Here is an 18,675-nt window from a genome sequence, read left to right as displayed (position 1 = left end):
GGTGCCAAAAAGGTTGGGGACCACTGTTCTAGAATATCCTACAAGAGAAGCCATGTGGGGGCCACTAGGCTGTGTCACTCAGTCCTGGGTGTACTTTCAGCCCTGCCACACACAACCTCAGTGACTTGGGCCTGTCTCCTTTTCTGGAAGGTCATTCCCACCCGGCAGAGTCGCCTTAGGGGTGAGACAAGGCCGGGGCCACCTTGCCCCACCCCCTGCCCTGCACACACCTGTGGCGAATGAATGGGCTTCCCGGCTTTCTAGCACCAGCAGCCAGTGCCACCTGCCGCTGCCCCTGCTCACTGCCTCCCTGAAGGGCTGTTGCTCTGATTGCTGTAGAAGCATGGTAGAGTGGGTTGAATTATGTCCCCCCAAAAGATATGTCCAAGTCCTAATCCCCATATACCCTTGAGGGTGACCTTATTTGGAAATAAGGTCTTTGCAGATGTAATTAAGTTAAGGATCTCAAGATCAGATCATCCTGGATTTAGGGTGGGCCCTAAATCCAATGACTGGTGTCCTTATAAGAGAAAGGCAAGGGGGACTTGACACAAACAGGGAAGCAGGCTATGAGAAGACAGATGCAGAGGTTGGAGTGATGCCACACAGCCAAGCAACGCCAAGAACCACCAGAAGCTGGAAGGGACAATGAGAGCCTCTGGAGGGACCAGGCCCTGATGATACCTTATTTCGGATTTCTGGCCTCCATAGCTATGAGAGAATAAATTTCTGTTGTTTGAAGCACAAAGTCTATCGTAATTTGTTGTAGCAGCCTCAGGAAACTAACACACACGGACACCCCCAGTTAGAGCAAGTGGTAAAGAATGTGGGCTCTGGAGCCTGACAGCGTGGGTTCCCATCCTGGCTCCTCCACCTGATAGATGGGAAGCCTTGAACTAGTTAGTTAACATCTCCATGCCTCAGTTTCCCCATGTATAAAACAGAAATCAGTAACAGTGCTTCTTCCCAGGGTCGCTGGGAAATTTAACTGAGCTATCAGTTAGAACACTGTCTAGCACATAGTAGGCCCTCGGTGAACACCAGCCGTTCTGATCATTAGTGTCACACCCAGACAGCGGGAGGCGTGGCTTCCTGATGTGTTGTACCCAGGGAATCTGTTTGTCACTACTCCAGTTCTGTCCATAGCTACGTATGGCTTTGTCGGTTCTGAAATTGTCTAAAGGCTTTGAGCATCTATTACGACTCCCTCCCCGGACTCCCCGTCAGCCAGCAAACTCCAGTGTCACCTCTCCCTACAGGCTCCCAGATCAGCCCAGGCGGACAGCCTCTGAGTGGTACCCCCTTCACCCTCCTCCACCGGGGCCCCTCTCGGAGCCTCAGCAGCAGCCCTGGGTTGTGGTTCTTTCTGCCCCGTTCCCGTGTTTCTGTCTAATAAACAAGACTATAAACTGGCTTATTCATCCTACCTGGTTCAGAGTACCTGCCTGGGCAGAGCCAGGTCTCCTGTGTTTGCTGAATGGGTAAGTTTATTACTCTGCGTAAGACACTAAACGTAAGCCCCCCCTATGACTCAGTGATTCTACTTCCAATTATAAATCCAAGAGAAATGAGTGCATGTGTCCATCCAAAAATGTGTACAAGACCTGTAGTGGCTTTATCCATAATATCAAAAACAAAAAAATACAACTACTGCCTTTTAATTGCTCTAAATTTATGTCACCTACGCTTCAAAGGTTGCCCCTTTGTCTACTGTGAACAAGTCTGTTGTGGCCTTCACCACACTTTTTTTTTTTTTTTAAACCCCCACATTTGTTTATTTTTTGGCTGTCATGGGTCTTCGTTTCTGTGCGAGGGCTTTCTCTAGTTGTGGCAAGCAGGGGCCACTCTTCATCGCGGTGCGCAGGCCTCTCGCTATCGCGGCCTCTCTTGTAGCGGAGCACAAGCTCCAGACGTGCAGGCTCAGTAGTTGTGGCTCACGGGCCTAGTTGCTCTGTGGCATGTGGGATCTTCCCAGACCAGGGCTCGAACCCGTGTCCCCTGCATTAGCAGGCAGATTCTCAACCACTGCGCCACCAGGGAAGCCCCAGCACACTTTTATACACCGGACGTTTCCACTTCCACTTTCACCTTTCTAGGCTCCTGCACTCGGTGCCTGGTCCCTGCTGCCATCCTAAGCAGTCCTCTCCCCCACCCTTCCTAGGAACACTCTGGAGCTTCATGTACACAAAACAGGACACAGACTCCAATCCTCAAGTTGATCCCTGGTGTTGTGTGGTCTTTGCGGCCCTTGCAGCACATAGAGAATGGAGAGTTCTAGACCATGTCCCTCTCTTTATCCTCCTTCCTGAGTCCCAGGCCTCTAGGAAAGCTCCCTCCAGAAATCCCATGCTCAGCCCAAGCTCAACAGGCCTGCCTGGAGCCCTTTGTCAACCACCAAAAAGAATCTCCTGCTCCCCAGTCACACAGGTTCTAGAACCATCTATCTTGATGCCCATCATCAAGAGGGACCTTCCTCTCTATTTCCAAGGAACTTGGGTTCCCAGCTGGAGCCCCATGGCCTCATGCCAGGATGGCTCCCAACGTCCCTCTTTGCACCTGTCCTGGCAGGGGTGACCCACCCCTGCTCTGTCCTTGGAGGTCCTCTGGTGTCTAAAAGCCTCCACCTGGTTTTGATGCTCCTGTTACCCAAAGGTATTCCCTCACCAACCTGCTTTCCCCACCGGGCACATGCCCCTCACCTTTGGGACATTCCTACACCTCGACTCCCCTGCACAGCCCTGCAGCGTTTTTCTACTTTCTCAGGCTGCCATTCCTTCTCCCCACTGTTCAGTTGTCCAAGACTTCATCAGTCCTCTTGGTGAACTGGGGTACCAAGAGGAGGGAGCAGATGAGAAACAAAGAAAACCACATATGCCACCAGCAGTCTCTGATCTGACTTCTGAAGAGGACCCAGAATGCACGCAGTGGGATGGAGGTATTGCAGAGGGCGGAGGGCCTCCAGTGCGGGGTCAGGGCAGCACAAACCTGGTATCATACGGGGGAGGTCCTGCTAATTATCATATAATCATGGGTCATGCTGGTCCCAGGTAAGTCACTCACCCTCTCTGAGTCTCTCTTTCCTGTCTGCCTTCCTTTCCTTTCCTAATTTTCCTGATGAGTCATACAGGCTACATGCTCTGAAATGGCTTTGTGAATAGCAGAGCCTTCTGCGAGTAGGGGGCTGGGGGGCCTGGGGTGTCATCAGGCCTGGTGTCCCCGGAATGGCCCTCCTCGCCTGAGCTCCCCACTCCCGATGGCTCCGTGCCTTTATCAAGACAGATGCTTTTGATTCCTTGGCGTTCTAACGGATTCAACATGGTCTTTTCCATGCGATTATGAGCACCTTGCAATACTTTGTGTGGGTGGCTGTCTCGAAGGCATGGCGGGAGAAACAGAGGCAATACCCTTGCTGATTTCTGGGTCCTTCATCACTGTCATCGTCATCCCCACCATCCCTCTCCTCAGCATCTGCCTGGGGAGCAGGGATGGGAGGACCCCTCCTAAGGTTGACCCCCTTCCATAGCTTCCTTTTCTCTGTATATTAGCTTAAGGCTAAAATGTCTTTAATTAACATATTTTCATAATGTCCCTAAAGCCACAAAGTTCACACCCCCAGTCCTGGCTCCTCTCCCCTTGGCTTCTCCCAGCCAGTGCTGCTGCCCCCAACATGTCTTGGTAGGGGAGGAAGAAGTACACTAAGGCATGGTCAGCTGAGGTGGCCCCTAGGGGCCTAAGTTCCTGCGTGGCTTCTCTCACAGCCGCCCTGAAGACCTCCAAGGCCCCCGACCGCAGCTCCCACCCTCCCACCCACCCACCCCCTTGCCACCGCTCATCACACACCATGCATGTCCTTCAACTCAAGACATGCCTCTTTCACCTGGCACCTTGGGCTCACTCCCCCAATGCCCCTCACCCCAGCATCTGCCCTGCCCACCCCTTCCCAGGGGCACTTCCCTGTCTCGGGGGAACCAGAAAGTCTGTTCCGCATGAGGGAACCCATGGGAATCAGCTTGTAACCAGTCTCTTCCCAGACAAACGGCCGTGAAAAGGTTTAACACGGACCACAGAGTCTGTCTCTCCCTCAGCCTTTCAGCCATTTCTAACCAGAGGGGCTGTCCCTGGCACCCCTGAGGCTCTCCCCAGGCAAGGAGGGAAGCTGCTGGACACCCCGTGGACTCCTGCCCTCCCTGGCCAGGGCTGGCAGCCTGTGCAGTGTCTCTGTGAGGTTTGGAAAGGGCCGACCCTTAGGCTGGGGCAGACCCCAGGATGAGGGCAGGCAGAGCCCCCTGTTTTCCCAGGGGGAAGCCTGGAGAACAGAATGGGTGGATTCCAGCTCCCACTCAGCCCCGGGGTGGGGCTTGGTGCAAACTCTCAACAGCACAGCACAGTCCAGGCCCCTTCCTCCTCACCCGCAGGTCTCCGGGGTGACCCCTTTAGCTTCCAAAGGCGGGATGAGGTCATGGCCTGGGTGTCCAGCCCTTGGGCAGCCCCCTCCCCTGAAAAGCGAGGGAGGGAAGGAAGAAGGGAGGCTAGCCACCTGCAGCCCTGCCTGAGGCCGGCACACACCGGGACCACCGCGGGGCTCGGGCTGTATCTCACTCACCTGGTGTCGTGGATGTGGCAGCGTCGGACGCCCAGAGCCAGAGAGCCATTGACAGGATCCAGGTCGCCAGCATCTCCCTGAGAGTGAGGCCCTGGGTGTAGGATCTTCGCACATCAGAAGAAACTAAGAAACGAGTGCCTCCCAGGGAGGGGTCAACCATATAAAGGAGCCCAGAGACCTTTGCCTCAGGAAGGACACTGCCTGGCCCCGGGTGGAGGTGAGACGATGGGGTTGGTGGGTGACACGGGGAGTTGGCCAAAGGGCAGCCGGTCAACCCTCCTCCTCTCTAAGAGACCTGAACCTCCCTCTGCGGGATCTCTATAGTGTGGAAGCCAGAGTCATGGGAGGGGCAGGGCAGGAGGAAGGGACAGGCAGCAGAGGCGTGAGTGCGCGATGGTTGCCAAGATGCGAGGGCCAAGAAACCCAGGGAGACGGTGACTATGGAGGGAGGGTCAACAGAACCCTAGAAGGAGCTGCCAGAGGGACCAGGCCAAGTGAAGGACCCTCCGCCCTTACTCCCAAGAGGCCCCCCTTCGGGTCTTCCTTCCTCATCACCCACTTCAAGCTGGCCCCTTCTGAAGAAGGGCAGTGCCTTCCCCCGGGCCCCCTCTGCCCACCAGCGCTTCTCCTGGGTGGGACTTCCACTCGCACCTGAGGCTTTATGGTCCTGGTCTCTACCCGCACACTGGCCACTGTCAGTCTCTCTCCTGTCCTAGACAAAGGTCCCGGGGGTCGTTCCAACACCCCCACCTGGAGAACCTCGTTCTGCCAGCCCTGACCACCCTCAGCTCAGTCTGACAGCCTGCTGCTGCCCACAGAAGTGGAAACAAGAGGGCCCCAGCCCCCGGCGTGGCAGGCCCTGGCGTGAGTGTCTCTGCCACCCAGGTTTGCAGTCTCAAGGTCTTTGGGGATGCCTGACTCACCTAACAGCGCCAATGACAGCTGGCTCAGCTGGAGTCACCCACCTCCCTGACTCAGCCGTAAGCTCTTAACGTCAAGGGGCACAGATGACAAACCCAACAGGCTCCCACCACCTGCTCCCACCCATTCCCTGAGAAAATGGGTCCTCCAATCTCGACGTTCCCTTTGAGGACAGTCGTGGTCCCTGAGAGCTGCCCACGGAACCCTTCATTCCTTGCTGGGAGAAACCTGTGCTCCCAGGCCCTCCTACATCTCCTGACATCCTTGTTCCTCAACCGAGTGGAAGCACCAGAGTGTGAGAAAGAGAAAGACACAGAGCAGTTTCTTTTACAATAAATGCTATATTATGTTCAGTTGGGAGAACGGGAGACTTGCAGACTTTCTGTCCCCAGGTGAGTGAGGTCTTCCTGCAAAGGAGGTTGGGGGCTTCTGTCTCCAGAGGTTATTGCAGGGATGGGGGTGAGACCAGGGAGAGGAAGGGAGGAAGGGGTGGGGAAGGGGGTAGGAATGGGGGGAAGCACTGAGGGAGGGGAGGGAGAGTTAGGGGAATGAGGAGGAGGTGCTGGAGGAGCTCTCCCACCTCAGGACCCCACTTCCTCTCATCCTCAGGGACCTGGGGGTAACAGGAAGAATGGAGCCTCATAATGGGGGACCTGGCCTAGGGAGCACCACCTGGGGGTCCTAAGATGCAGAGGGCATCTGTACCTAGCTAGGGATGGGGGGAGAAGAGGAGGGAGGATTTAGGACTGGGGCACTGAGATGCGGGGGGCAGGGGGGTATTTAGGGCTGAGGGTACAGGGATGGGGAAGGGGAAAGTACGGAAACTGGGGGAGATGCAGGGCTGGGCACTGGGCTGTGGGGGAGAAGTGACTTAAGAAGTGGGTTCAGAGGGGAGAAAGTTTAAGGGATGGGGGCAAGGGGTGCAAGGGGAGTTATATAAGGAGAGGGTAGGAGGATGGGGTGGGCTGCAGGCTGCTTGCATGTACAGGGTGAGGACCCGGCAGTAGGGATGCCCCAGGAAAAGGAGAAATGGAGGCCTGAGCCCTGGGGAAGGACATGGGGACTGGGGATCTCAGAGAAGCCATATAAGCATGAGGGCCGACACAGGAAGGTGCGCTGGGACAGAGGTCTGACCAAGCACATCTGGTTTTCACAATAATCCCACAAGGTATTAGGACGAGTGGGCCACACTCTTTTTTTTTTTTTTTTTTTTGCGGTATGCGGGCCTCTCCCCCTGCGGAGCACAGGCTCCGGACGCGCAGGCTCAGCGGTCATGGCTCACGGGCCCAGCCGCTCCGCGGCATGTGGGATCCTCCCGGACCGGGGCACGAACCCATGTCCCCTGCATCGGCAGGCAGACTCTCAACCACTGTGCCACCAGGGAAGCCCGGCCACACTCATTTTACAGGTGACAAAACCGAGGTTCAGAGAAGTGACTGACTTGCCCAAGGTCCCAGAGTGGAAGAGCCTGGATTTGAACTGGGTCTCCAGGTGGGTTTCACACAAGTTGGGAGAAGGATAGGGGTCAGGGGGGAGTCTGATGCTGCCCAAGGAAACCAGGAGACTGAGCCGCAGGAGTTCACAGCCATCTCTTCAGAGGCAGTGCAGATGGTTCCCTGCACTGTCCGCGGCAGCGTGGAGAAGGCAGTGTGGAGGTCACAGAGAGGTCAAGTTCACCTCAGGTTTGTGGAAGTGCAGCTGCCACAGAATTTGTGAGACAGGCAGTGAGAAGAGGAAGCCACCCAGCAGAGGCCGGCTAGAAGGTCACCGCCTCCTTGTCCCTGCCCGGCCCCTGTCCTGAGAAGGGGGGCATCGGGAACTGGACCTGGGAGCACTCCTTACCGCCACCCCACCTTGCCCCCTCACCGTCATATTAGTGTCCACGTTCTCCAAGGCCACATAGAAGTTTTCATCTTTAAATAGAGAGAAAAGAGAACGGGCGTGGGGGGCGGGGGCGGTGGTGGGGAGAGGGAAGATGTGGGGAGCAAAGAGGAGGGAAGGAAACGTCAGGAAGGCAGGGCCAAGGGGGGCTCCTGTGCCCCTGCGCCTGCCCTGCGGGGACGGCCTGTGCACGACCTGGGCCTTAGAAGGGGGCGCGGAAGCCACGAAGCAAACTCTGGGAAGAGGTATATGCCTGTCTTGGGCAAGAGAGGTCCTCCTGTCCTGCCCAGGCCAAAATGGTACCCAGGGAAGCCCCCGTCTCCCTTCCCCAGGAGACAGGACTCACCTGTTCTGTCATTCTCGAAGCCCAAGTTAGAAAAAGTCTTCTCGGTGTTCTCATCACAGGTCTCGAACCACTTCCTGTCGTCCCAGGACCTGCCAGGCGGGCGCTGCATCGTCAGGGCAGGGCCGCCCGGTCTGGGACCCCTTTGCGGCCCTCAGCCCTCCACCTCCAGCGCACTCACAGGTCTCCGCCTTGGCCGCGCCTCCTCCACGAGCGCGCGACGAAGACGCTCAGCGCCCCCAGCAGCAGCAGCAGCAGCAGCGCCGCGGTCCCCGCCAGGCCTCCGACAAGCGCCTTCCAGGAGATGGTCACCTCGCAGCGCGAGCCCAAGAACCAGTGCGTGTCCGTGGAGAAGCAGCTGCGAGGAACGTGTCACAGGTCACACGCCCTCACCACCTTCTGGGTTTGGTCCGCTAGTGCCCCTGGACCACGCAGGTACTAGCAGGTGGGTGACCCGGGGGCCAGGGGGCGGGGCCTCTGGCGGCGCCGGCTGAGCGGGGTCGGGTGATTGGCTCAGCTGGCTGTGGGCGGGGCCTCACCGGCAATAAGGACCGCTCCTCTGCAGAACGCACTGGCCCTGACGACAGTCGATGGCGCCGTCCACGCCCGCCGTGCATTTGGTGACACAGAGGAGCTTGTTCTCCTTCACCAAGGGGAAGTAGAAATCCTCGTAGCCCACGGCAGCAGCGTGGCGACAGATGGCTGGGGGATAGGAAGGGGGTTGCAGAGGCAAAGACTTCATCCACTCTACTCTGGGGCCAGGCTATGAAATGACTCTGAAAATGGATGAGAAGGACTACATTTCCGAGGGTGGGGTGTCGAGGGGTAGACCTTGGGATTAGATGAGGGAAGGGCAGGCCCCTCACCCTCTCCTCACCTTCTTTGCTGGTCCTCAGGTGGAAGCTACTAACAAGGGCCAGGCAGGCAGCACTGCCGGGTCCATATCACTTGCCTCCCCAGAAGGTCTCCCCATCCTCCCTAGGGAATTTCAGTGGACAGATGTCCCTTGTGGGAGGGGTCATGGCCTCTTGGAGCCACTTAGCCCTTTGCCCAACCTCTCACCTTCCTGGGACAGCTCCGTCCTGGTGGTGTTGTTCACCTTGATGGAATCAGGCTTAAAACACAAGACTGGGGGCGGGTGGGGGAGACACAGAGGCACAGGTGGAATTGGGGGGAGGCACAGGGAGGGGCAGAGAGGGCTCTGTCAGTATGGAGGAGGTGTGAATGGGCAACAAGGGAAGACCCCTTTGGACTCCCTCATGTCCCCTGAATAGTCAGGGGTCCTCAGCCACCCTGGAAACCTTGAGCAGAACTGTCTCTTCCACAGCACCCAGGTTCTGGTGAGCCCCTCCTTAGCCCCATCCTTGACCCAGTTGGCTGGGGACCTGTGTCTCTTCTCCCAACCTGCCAGAGGTACCACAGGTCTGGCACCTGACCCCAGAAGGACCCTGTCTGCACTGGAGCAGGCTGGGATGGTGGCTGTGACCCTGGCCCCTCCCTGCAGCCCGAGGCCCCCATCTTCTGCTCACCCTGTGGAGCAGGCTGGGACGGTGGCTGTGACCCTGGCCCCTCCCTGCAGCCCAAGGCCCCCAGCTTCTGCTCACCCTGGTCCTTCCCGCAGCTGCTATTCTGGCTGAAAGTCTGGAGCTCCTCCTTCAGGGCCACTTTCACATTCTCATACTCGCTCTCCAGCTGGAGGCTGAAGGGTAACTCCAGCTGGACCAGGTAGTCCACAACAATGCTGCCATTCCTGAGGGGGGGCAAGGGGGCAGGGAGCCTTAAAAGGTGCCCAGGCCCAGGCCATCATAGGTCCGTAGAAGGGCACTTCCAGACCAACCACAACTATACGGGTGTTGGCAGGAAGTGGGCATTGAGCTGGGATTCCAGACACATTATGTCCAGCACCTCTGCCTTTATCAGCCTGAGTAGGTGGGACAAGGAATGATTGACATTCTCTTGGCATTGCCTCAAGCCATAATCAAACCAGGCCCTCCTGGGCTCTCTGCCTCCCTCTTGCTGACCCATCCAGCAGACCAGGTGCCAACTAGAGAGAGACCAGCTATAGACCAGATACCAGGCACCATCCCTCATGCACCGCCTCCCTGTTTGTCCCACTGAATCATTCACCTTCCAACATGCTTTGAGAGTAGGGGTGACATCCCTCCTACAGAGAAATGACTCCAGAAAATGACTGAAAAATACCCTCTACAGAGTGCTTCGTTTGCATCCTCACTCCATCCCTCTCTTTATGACATCTGACGATTCCAAAAGCAAAGGATGTCTTCTCCAGCACTTCTTAGTTCATCCCCCCCACCACTTGACACTGTCTCCACAGTGCCAGAAGGGTCTCCTACCTCAGAGAAAGGATCACCACCTCCTTGAACCCCTCCACATTTTGGTAGACCTTCTTCATCTGAAATGCCAAGGATCCTGGGCTCACATCTGAACATCCAGACCAGAGGGTACGCAGGGACCCAAGCTCAACTCCAGGGGCAGACCTTTGAGTTCCCTCCCCTTCCCCCTCACCTGATCCCGGAAGGTGTCCGTGAAATCCCTATAGGCCTTAGAAGTGTTGTCATTAAGGTCCGGGGAGAACTTCTGGTCAACAGAAACCTCCATGCCCACTTCAGCGTCCACTTTGTCTGCACACAACATTCCCTGCTCTGGTCACTTCACCATCCACTCCTGTCTGATATCACCACTACCACCCTGACCCAGAGGCTAATCCCGTGGCCCCTCTCCATGTTCCCTGAGAACTGACTGAACAGCAGGAGGGAGAGAGGCAGGAATTCTGGAATGAGTTGTCCTGAGATGTGAGAAACACTGAAAGTCAGGATGTCCAGCAGTCAGGCCTGTAGTCTCTCCCACGTCTGCCCCAATGGGAAGCAGAATAATGGCCCCCAAAGATGCCTATGTCTAATCCCCAGAACCTGGGAATATCTTATGCTATATGGCATGAAGGAATCAAAGTGGCAGATGGATTTAAGGGTACTAACCAGCTGACCTCATTATGGGAAAATTAATGTGGACTATCTGGGTGGTCCGAGTATTATCACAAGGGTCCTTAGCAGTGGAAGAGGGAGGCAGAAGTCAGAATCAGTCAGAGGAAGATGTGAGTATGGAAAACAGGCACAGAGATGCAAAGCTGTTGTCATTGAAGATGGAGCGAGGGGGCCTTGAGACAAGGAATGTGGGCCACTTGTGAACCTGGAAAGGGCAAAGAGATGGATTCTCTCCTAGGGCCTCCAGAAAGAACCCAGCCCTGCCAACACCTTGATTTTAGCCCTGCGAGACTCATGTCAGACTTCTAATGTACAGAATTGTACAATAATAAATTTGCAATGTTCATCTGCTAAGTTTGTGGTAATTTGTTACAGCAGAAATTAGAACCTAATACAACTCGAAGCAGCCCAGACTGGGAGGAGGTCCCAGGAAAGAAAGTGGTCCCAGCGACCTCCTGGAGGTGAGGGTGGAGATTAGGCATGGTATGGGGTAGGGGAGAGCATGAGGCAGAAAGCAAGGATGAAGGGATTCAGCAAAATGATTGGGCCCATTAGAGTCAGTGGCACCTCCCGAGAGAAAGTGCAGAGAGCAACTCACCCACATCTATTTGTTCCGCAGCAAACTCACAGCGGGAGCCAGAGAAAGTGCTGGGGCAGGAGCACTGGCTCTGCATCCAGGTGCCACCATTGTCACAAGTGCCTGGGGAGCACAGGAAAACAGGAAGTTCAGGACAGAATTGACCTTGGTCATGGGAATATAGCAGGAGAGGGAGGAGAGGCCACATGGAGGCAGGAGATCCAACCTGGGGTGGTGGTCAACCTAGACTGTGTGGTCATCTGAGTCGTGGTCAAAGTTGTCCTGGGTGACGTAAGGGTGGAGAGAGTCTTGGTGGTAGCCGCTGGTATCCCTGGAGCGCTGGTGATGTGTGAGGTGGGGCGCGTCAGCTTGCTTGAAGTCATCATGGTAGTTGAAAAGCTGCTACTTGGTTTCATGGTCACTGGGAGGCTAGTGGAGCCGGGCACACGTGGGGTAGTTACAAAGTTGGTGCTGATCCAGGTGCCACTGGTGGGTCTTTGTGTGCTCGTGAAATCCGTGTTAATGGGGATGGTTCCAGTGCTGATAGAACTAGGCGCATCAGTCATGTCAGTGGGGTCAGTTTCGAAAACGGAAGTAGAAGTGTCCGTTTTTGCAGGGAACACAGTTGTCCTGGTGGTGGAACTGGGATAGGTGGCCCTCTCAGTAGTAGAGGTAAAGACTGATAATGGGATGGTGGGCGTAGAAGTAACTTCAGGATTTGGACCCACTTCTATACATGGTGTAGTGGGAGAGGCAGACACTATTGTAACCGATATTGATTCTGGACATTGGGTAGTGGAAGAAAGAGTCAACATGGTGGTGGTTTGGGTAAGACGACTGCTACCATTTTGGGGAGAAGTGGTGAGAGAAGTTCTTGCAGTTTCAGATGAGGAAAAAGTAGGAAAAGCAGTGACAGAAGACCCTGTGATGTCTGTACTGTAGACATGAGAGGAGGTAGGAAAAGACTTACTTGTCGTAGAGACCAGTGAACTTGTGCTGATGGAAGATAGAGATGATATTGTTATTTCAGGTATTGAAGACGAGATGATGGTACTAAAAGGGGTACTTATTGCATTAGTAGAAGTAATCAATTCAGGGAAAGGTGTTGAGGGAGAAACACTTGAAGTACTGAGAGCTGTTATTGAGGTGCGTGCTGTTACCACGCTTGTGGTCCCACACTGGGCTACTTCTGTAGTTGAGGCTAGAATGGGAAAAGTGGCTGTGATCGAGGTGACAGGAGCTTCAATGTGCGTGGGAGTGGTGATTTCTGTTGTGGACCTGATGGGAGGAGTGGTGGGAGTTGAAGGGCCAGAAGTTGGGTGTGTAGCGGGGATGGTGGTACTCAGGGTGGACATAGGGCTAGTGTTTGCAGTCGAAGTGGAGACTGGCTCTGAGGTTGGGGAAGGTGGAGGGGAAGATGGGATGATATTTGTGTGGGTGGGTGAGGTGCTGGAAAGAGCGAGTGTGGAGCTGAGTTCGCTGGTGGGGGTCAATGGACCAGTGGTACTCAAGGATGTGGACGCAGTGTTCGCTGGTGTCATTGTTCTTCCAGTAGAGAAATCGGTTGAAGACGTGATGTCTGGTGTACTTTGTGGTGTTACTGATGTGGGTGTCGTTACTGTATCTGTGGTAGCAGTCGTGGTTATTTGTGTTGTTGAGGTGACGGGCAATCCTGTTGTTTCCGAGGTGGCAGGTGTCGTTGATGTGGGTGTCGTTACTGTATCTGTGGTAGCTGTCTTGGTTATTTGTGTTGTTGAGGTGACGGGCAATCCTGTTGTTTCCGAGGTGGCAGGTGTCGTTGATGTGGGTGTCATTACTGTATCTGTGGTAGCAGTCTTGGTTATTTGTGTTGTTGAGGCGATGGGCAATACTGTTGTTTTCGAGGTGGCAACAGATACAACTTGTGTTGTAGGTGTTGTTAATATATCATTTGAAGTAGGTTCTTGAGTGATAGCTGTGGATGTCTGAAAGGTACTGACCATGTCTGGAAATGAAGTGATGGTTGTAATCAAGGTGCTACGGGTGCTGATTGTTGTTAACAAGGTTTTCCTAGTAGTTAGAGAAGGGGTAGTAGCAGAGGTAGACACGATTGTTGGGGTCGGAGACTGGGTTGTGTGGGTACTTGCAGCGGTAGGGATAGCCCTTTGTGTGGTACCAGTCACAGAGGAGATCGGAGTGTCTAGAGTTGTGTGGGTTGTTGGGACAAAGGAAGGGGGCGGGGTCATGGTTGTGGGAGATTTCCCCGGAGTGGTGGTACTGGGAGAATTGGTCACGGCTGAAGTGACTCTCTTGGTAGTTGTCACGGGATAAGTACTGGTAATGGTTGTCCGTGGCTTCTCTGTCACAGGAGTGGTGGTGTAAGAGCTGGTGAGGGACACTTGGGTCTGTGTCATGCACGTGGTGGTGGGGTAAGTGGTAGTGATTACAAGGTTCGTTGGATTGATGCACTCTGTCGTGCCCATATAGACAATCACGGTTGGTGGAGTGGTCTCAACCTTGAAGACAAACTTGGACATGGGGATTGTTGAGGTGTTGGAATTGATTGGCGATTTGAGCAACGTTTCAGAAATGGATTTCAAGTGGGGGGAGGTGGTGATAGTCATAGGTATGTGTTCCCTACTATCTGGAGTGGGAGAAATTTCAGAGGTACTCAGTGGCCGCCTTGCTGGGCCTTGAGAGTGTGGGGAGTTGCTGAGAGCCGCGTGCAAAAGCGCATTAGAGGTGGATGTGGCCATCGCTGAAGCCCCTGTATTGGCGGTAGAACAGAGGAATTCATTGGTAGGTCGTTTTGTCGCCATAACACCACATACCCCATTTTCCAGATACATGCCACAGAGGTAGGACGTGCCACCAGTTCCTCCCAAATCAGAGGCAGTTTGGGGCTGGGGTCTTTCAAGGTTCTAAAGGCCAACATATGTCTTCCCCCCTGGGCAGCCTCTCCAAGGGGCGTTGGGTTGGGGGCGCGCTTAATCCCTTGCCCACCTGTCTGAGTACTGACCTTGCAGCCCTGGGACGGCCGAGCTGAGCACGCAGGTTCAGCAGAAGGTCCCGTCTCCTCCCATCGGTACTCCCATTCCTTCTTCCTCACACACCCCAAAGTCCTTGTCCCTTCCGGTTCTCTGCACCACCCCCGCCCCCTCTGGCCCACCTCTGCCCATCTCCCTGTGACCCACTGCTGTCTGGGCTGACTCTCCTCTTTGGAGAGAGAGAGAGAACCCAGCCAATCCTGGGCTGAGGGTGGGGACACATCATGGACTTTGGGAGACGAGGGCTCAGAGAGCAGAAAGTTGCAAAGAGAATAAAAAAGGGAAAAGCAGAGATTGAAGCTCAGACTTCATTGAGTTTGAGGACAAGGAGAGAGGATCACACACAGGCTGAGGAACAGGACAGAAAAGGAAATTTCCAGAAAGAGATACCTTGGCAGGCAGGCGTGAGTCCTGAAGACCTTAAGGTGTAGCAGTGAGTGTTAATAATAAAAATAGCTATATTTTCCATCACCTATTCTATTTCGGCCAAGGAATTAATTAGTTTACAAATATGAGCCCCTCCCTCTACAGATGTTGTCATCCCCATCTTACAGGTGATACAAGTGAGAGTCAAAGATCTCACAATGCTGAGGGTGACCGGCAGCCACGGCAGCTGCTGGCAGGAAGCACCCAGACCTCTGTCCACTCGGGGGCAGCTTTCTCAACTCAGACTCAGCACATCTTTGCTCTGAGAGCTGGGGTTTCACTACTCAGCTTAGCTGGGGTGTCGGGGAGATAGGGGAGGGGAATATGAAGGTTCCTGGCCCAGAGCCCTTATAGCCAGGAGGTGGCCCTGGAGATAAGCGAGAGGGTGGACCAGAGGACCTCTATGTTGGGAAGGTCTAAGGTTGGGGTTCAGGAGCAGACACTGGGGGGCAGAGGGAAGGGAAGGGAAGAGGAATTCCGAGGTTCCAAAGGGGTGGGAGAGAGAAAGAGCAGGACCCCACACCAGGTGGTCTCAGAACCACCCTTTGGGAGCCATCAGGCTCTCCCCGCACAGCCCTGCCAATGACAGCTGTGCCCAGAAACATAGGCTAGGTCGGGGTGGGAGAGTTAGGGGCAGGACTGGAGGAGGGGGCACCGGGACCAAAGGTGTAGACTCCCCAGAGAGAGGAGGGGGCCCCAGGGGCAGAGCCAGGGACCCTCAGGAGGGCTGAACCGATGGAAGTAAAGGGAGGGATAGAATCCAGGGCGGAGGAAGCATCAGTGCTGGGGAGCAGGGGCAACAAGAGGAAGGGGGCTCAGAAAACTGAGTCAAAGTGGGAAGAGCACTCTTTCAGAAACAGTTTATCCCACCCTTTTGATGCACGCGCGGACTCGGTCCCAGGTGTAGAGCAGCACTGCTGGACCCAGCTTCCCTCTCCTCCCCCTGCCTACAGCTCTCCCTGCACAAAGAGCTCTGAGAGGCCCCTCCTCAGCCTCCCCTTAGATCTCAGAGCCACCGCCCCACACACACACCCCTGTCCTGGAACATCAGGAGGGTCTCCCCAGCCCTCCCCCACCTCGCTCCCTCACCTGTGGCCCCCAGGGAGACCTTGAGCATCCAGAGGAGGCAGAGGACCCTGAGCAGCTGCATGGATCTGGTGCAGAGCAGGCTGGAAGCAGGACCAGCGCCAGCGCACGGGGTATAGCAGTGCAGAGCCAGCCAGCACGATGTGCGCAGTAGCACCCAGCTGGAAGTTATCTGCCCTGCTGGGTGTGAGGGCTGAGCATAGGTAGCTTTACCTTTGTACCGCCCTTTGCCCCACTGTTCCCCCCTTCTCCCTGTATCTGGCACTGCTGCAGGAAGAAAGGACTTTCTAGAAGATAAGACAAGCCCAGGAAGTGTCAGCCCGGAAGAGCTCCACCCGCAGCCTGCCTGGCCCACTCACAGCAGTTCCCAGGACATTGCCCTGCTCTGCCCTTCCCTTGCCCCCAGCCAAGAACTAGAAAAACTGGACAGAGAATACGCTTGGCCAAGACCTTGGACGCTGGACTCTGGGGCCTCTCCTTAGTTTCATTCCCAGCTGCAGGGGGCGGGGAGAGATGAAAACTTGTTCTTCTTCACTCCCTCTGCCACTCACTCTTCCCCGTCTCCATCCTGCCCTTAGCATGACTCTGGGGCTATGACCCCACCACCAATACCAGGGAACAATGCAGAATTCCATCAGAAGTCATTTCAATATCTGAGGACTTGGGCCAGGTCCCAGAGAAGGAAACACAGATGGCTAGTGGAAACAATCAAACAAAATGACTAGCTTGGACCAGCAGATGAGCAAGTATTAGGAACTTTGATTCTATCCAGTGTTGGGAAAAGTGGAAAAATAAACACTCTTACCCAGCTGGTGGGAGTGTAAAGGGGTTGTGCTGGTTTAAAAAGGCAATTTGGGGACTTACCTTGTGGTCCAGCGGTTAAGACTCTGAGCTCCCAATGCAGGGGGCCCAGGTTCGAACCCTGGGCAGGGAACTAGATCCGGCATGGCACAACTAAGAGCCTGCATGCAGTAAACTAAATGGTCTACAGTCCACAACTAAAGATCCCACACGCCGCACCGAAGATCCCATGTGCCACAACTAAGACCTGGCACGGCCAAATAAATAAATTTTTTTTTTAAAGAAAGGCAATTTGGTGGCATCTGTTAAAATTTTAAATGCATGCTCGAGGACCCAGTAATTCCACCTTTCCGTCTCTGTGTTCAAGAAGCACTTCAAGGAGGCATTCATGAGAGTGTTTATTGCCATCCAGTTTGTCGCATTTCCGATAGAAATTGGAAACACCCCAAATTGCCCTCCATAGGAAACTAGAATGACTATGGACAAATCACACTATAGGCTACCACGTTCAAATAAAAAATAATGGTACCATCATGGCAAGACTCTTGGAACGTCTTGTTCAGTGAAACCGGTAGAAACAGCTTTCTTAAAACGCACACACGTATGTCTCCTATGAATACACACACACACACACACACACACACACACACATACATACGTAAGTGCATTCAAACTTCGGAAGGAGGCTCACCTACTCCAATAACAGGGGTAAGTTTAGCTCAGAGAAGCATGAATGAATTAAGGTTGGGAATGATTGTCAGGCCACTTTGGCTGTATCTGTAGTTTTTCCTTTTTTCCTTTGACAAACATTATCTCCTTGACCAAACTCTAGCCTGGCTCCTCTGAGTCCCCCTCCTCACTAAGCCTCAACCCTGAACTATAAAGACTTGAACAGATACTACCATAGTTTCTAACCGCTCAAGGCCCCATCCCTATGATGACCCCAGCCCTCCTTAAAGTGCTTGCCTAAGAAAACTCAAGGCTGTCAGAAGACCTTACTCTTTGTTCCAGCCAACACCTGAAGACAGGGCTCCTGTCTCCTAGCCTTTATGGAGGGTAGGAGCCTAAATTTATAAGTGCCAGGTAGCAAATCGGGATGGGTTTCATGTGGACCACTCACCTCTTTTTGTAATTTTTCACTTTCCCAACACTGCTGAGCCCTTGCCTGACCTCTTGCCTACACCCTTACTCTCCCTTTAAAATGTCACTTCTGTGCAACTCGAAGTAGAGTTCACTTTATGCTGGACTCTTTTTCCTATGGCAATAGTATATTATGGATTAAAATCTGTCCTTACCCCTTTAGTGTCTGGCTTTGTTTACCTTTGACAACTTGGAGACTATGTGATTTTTTTTGTTTGTTTGTTTGGGGGTTTTTTTGCGGTACGCGGGCCTCTCAGTGCTGTGGCCTCTCCCATTGCGGAGCACAGGCTCCTGACGCGCAGGCTCAGTGGCCATGGCTCACGGGCCCAGCCGCTCCGCGGCATGTGGGATCTTCCCGGACTTGGGCATGAACCCGTGTCCCCTGCATCGGCAGGCGGACTCTCAACCACTGCGCCACCAGGGAAGCCCTATATGATGGTTTTTGAAGGTAATTAAAAAATAATTTAGAGGAGGATTCTGGGGAGGTTGTGGGCTAGGACACACCAGGAATCCATCTCCCCACCAAGACAACAATTGCATTAGCAGAATCTGTCTGATGTAACTATTTCAGAATTCTAGCGTCTGTTGAAGACTTGAAACTTCCAGGGGAAGACCTGGATGGTAAATTGCAAATTTCAGTTAATTTTGGTCAAGTTTAGCACAGTAGCAGGTACCCATTCAACACCTCCAGCCACATAGCAGGTAGCTATGCATGTGTTCCAGGAGCTGCTTGCACATAGCTTGTGGTAGGCAAAAAGGACTGTGTACAAATATCAGGGATCTATGTTCTAATTCACTGATTGCTGCTTCTGATCACATAAGTGCAGGAAAACAGGTAGATAGCCACTGTAGTTGCACCTCCCCCTCCA

General features: G+C 54.2%; 2 protein-coding genes across 2 annotated transcripts in view; both read right to left on the bottom strand.

Moving 5' to 3' along the window:
• The window catches only part of LOC113630519 (mucin-12-like), a 33,194-nt gene extending 17,153 nt beyond the window's left edge, over positions 1 to 16,041 (bottom strand). Inside the window, exon 1 of the mRNA XM_027126042.1 lies at positions 15,869 to 16,041. Within this exon, the coding sequence (XP_026981843.1) occupies positions 15,869 to 15,929 (61 nt within the window). The 5' untranslated portion in view covers positions 15,930 to 16,041. The remainder of the gene's footprint in view (positions 1 to 15,868) is intronic.
• Positions 6,904 to 13,211, bottom strand: LOC113630518 (mucin-3B-like). The gene is made up of 11 exons (XM_027126041.1): positions 11,554 to 13,211; positions 11,349 to 11,450; positions 10,275 to 10,390; positions 10,103 to 10,161; positions 9,353 to 9,498; positions 8,811 to 8,876; positions 8,288 to 8,450; positions 7,930 to 8,106; positions 7,752 to 7,840; positions 7,391 to 7,437; positions 6,904 to 7,222 (listed from the first exon to the last, which is right to left on the bottom strand). Exons 1-11 carry the CDS (start codon positions 13,139 to 13,141, stop codon positions 7,181 to 7,183), a joined length of 2,595 nt encoding a protein of 864 aa, XP_026981842.1. The 5' UTR covers positions 13,142 to 13,211; the 3' UTR covers positions 6,904 to 7,180.
• Positions 16,042 to 18,675: the final 2,634 nt, after the last annotated feature.

This window comes from Aethalodelphis obliquidens, unplaced genomic scaffold (genome assembly GCF_003676395.1).
Source record: "Aethalodelphis obliquidens isolate GAN/ISIS:26980383/991018 unplaced genomic scaffold, ASM367639v1 scaffold30, whole genome shotgun sequence".
NCBI classification, from domain to species: domain Eukaryota; kingdom Metazoa; phylum Chordata; class Mammalia; order Artiodactyla; family Delphinidae; genus Aethalodelphis; species Aethalodelphis obliquidens.
The sequence above is the reverse complement of the archived record's forward strand: the minus strand, read 5'-3'. Positions and strand labels throughout refer to the sequence as shown.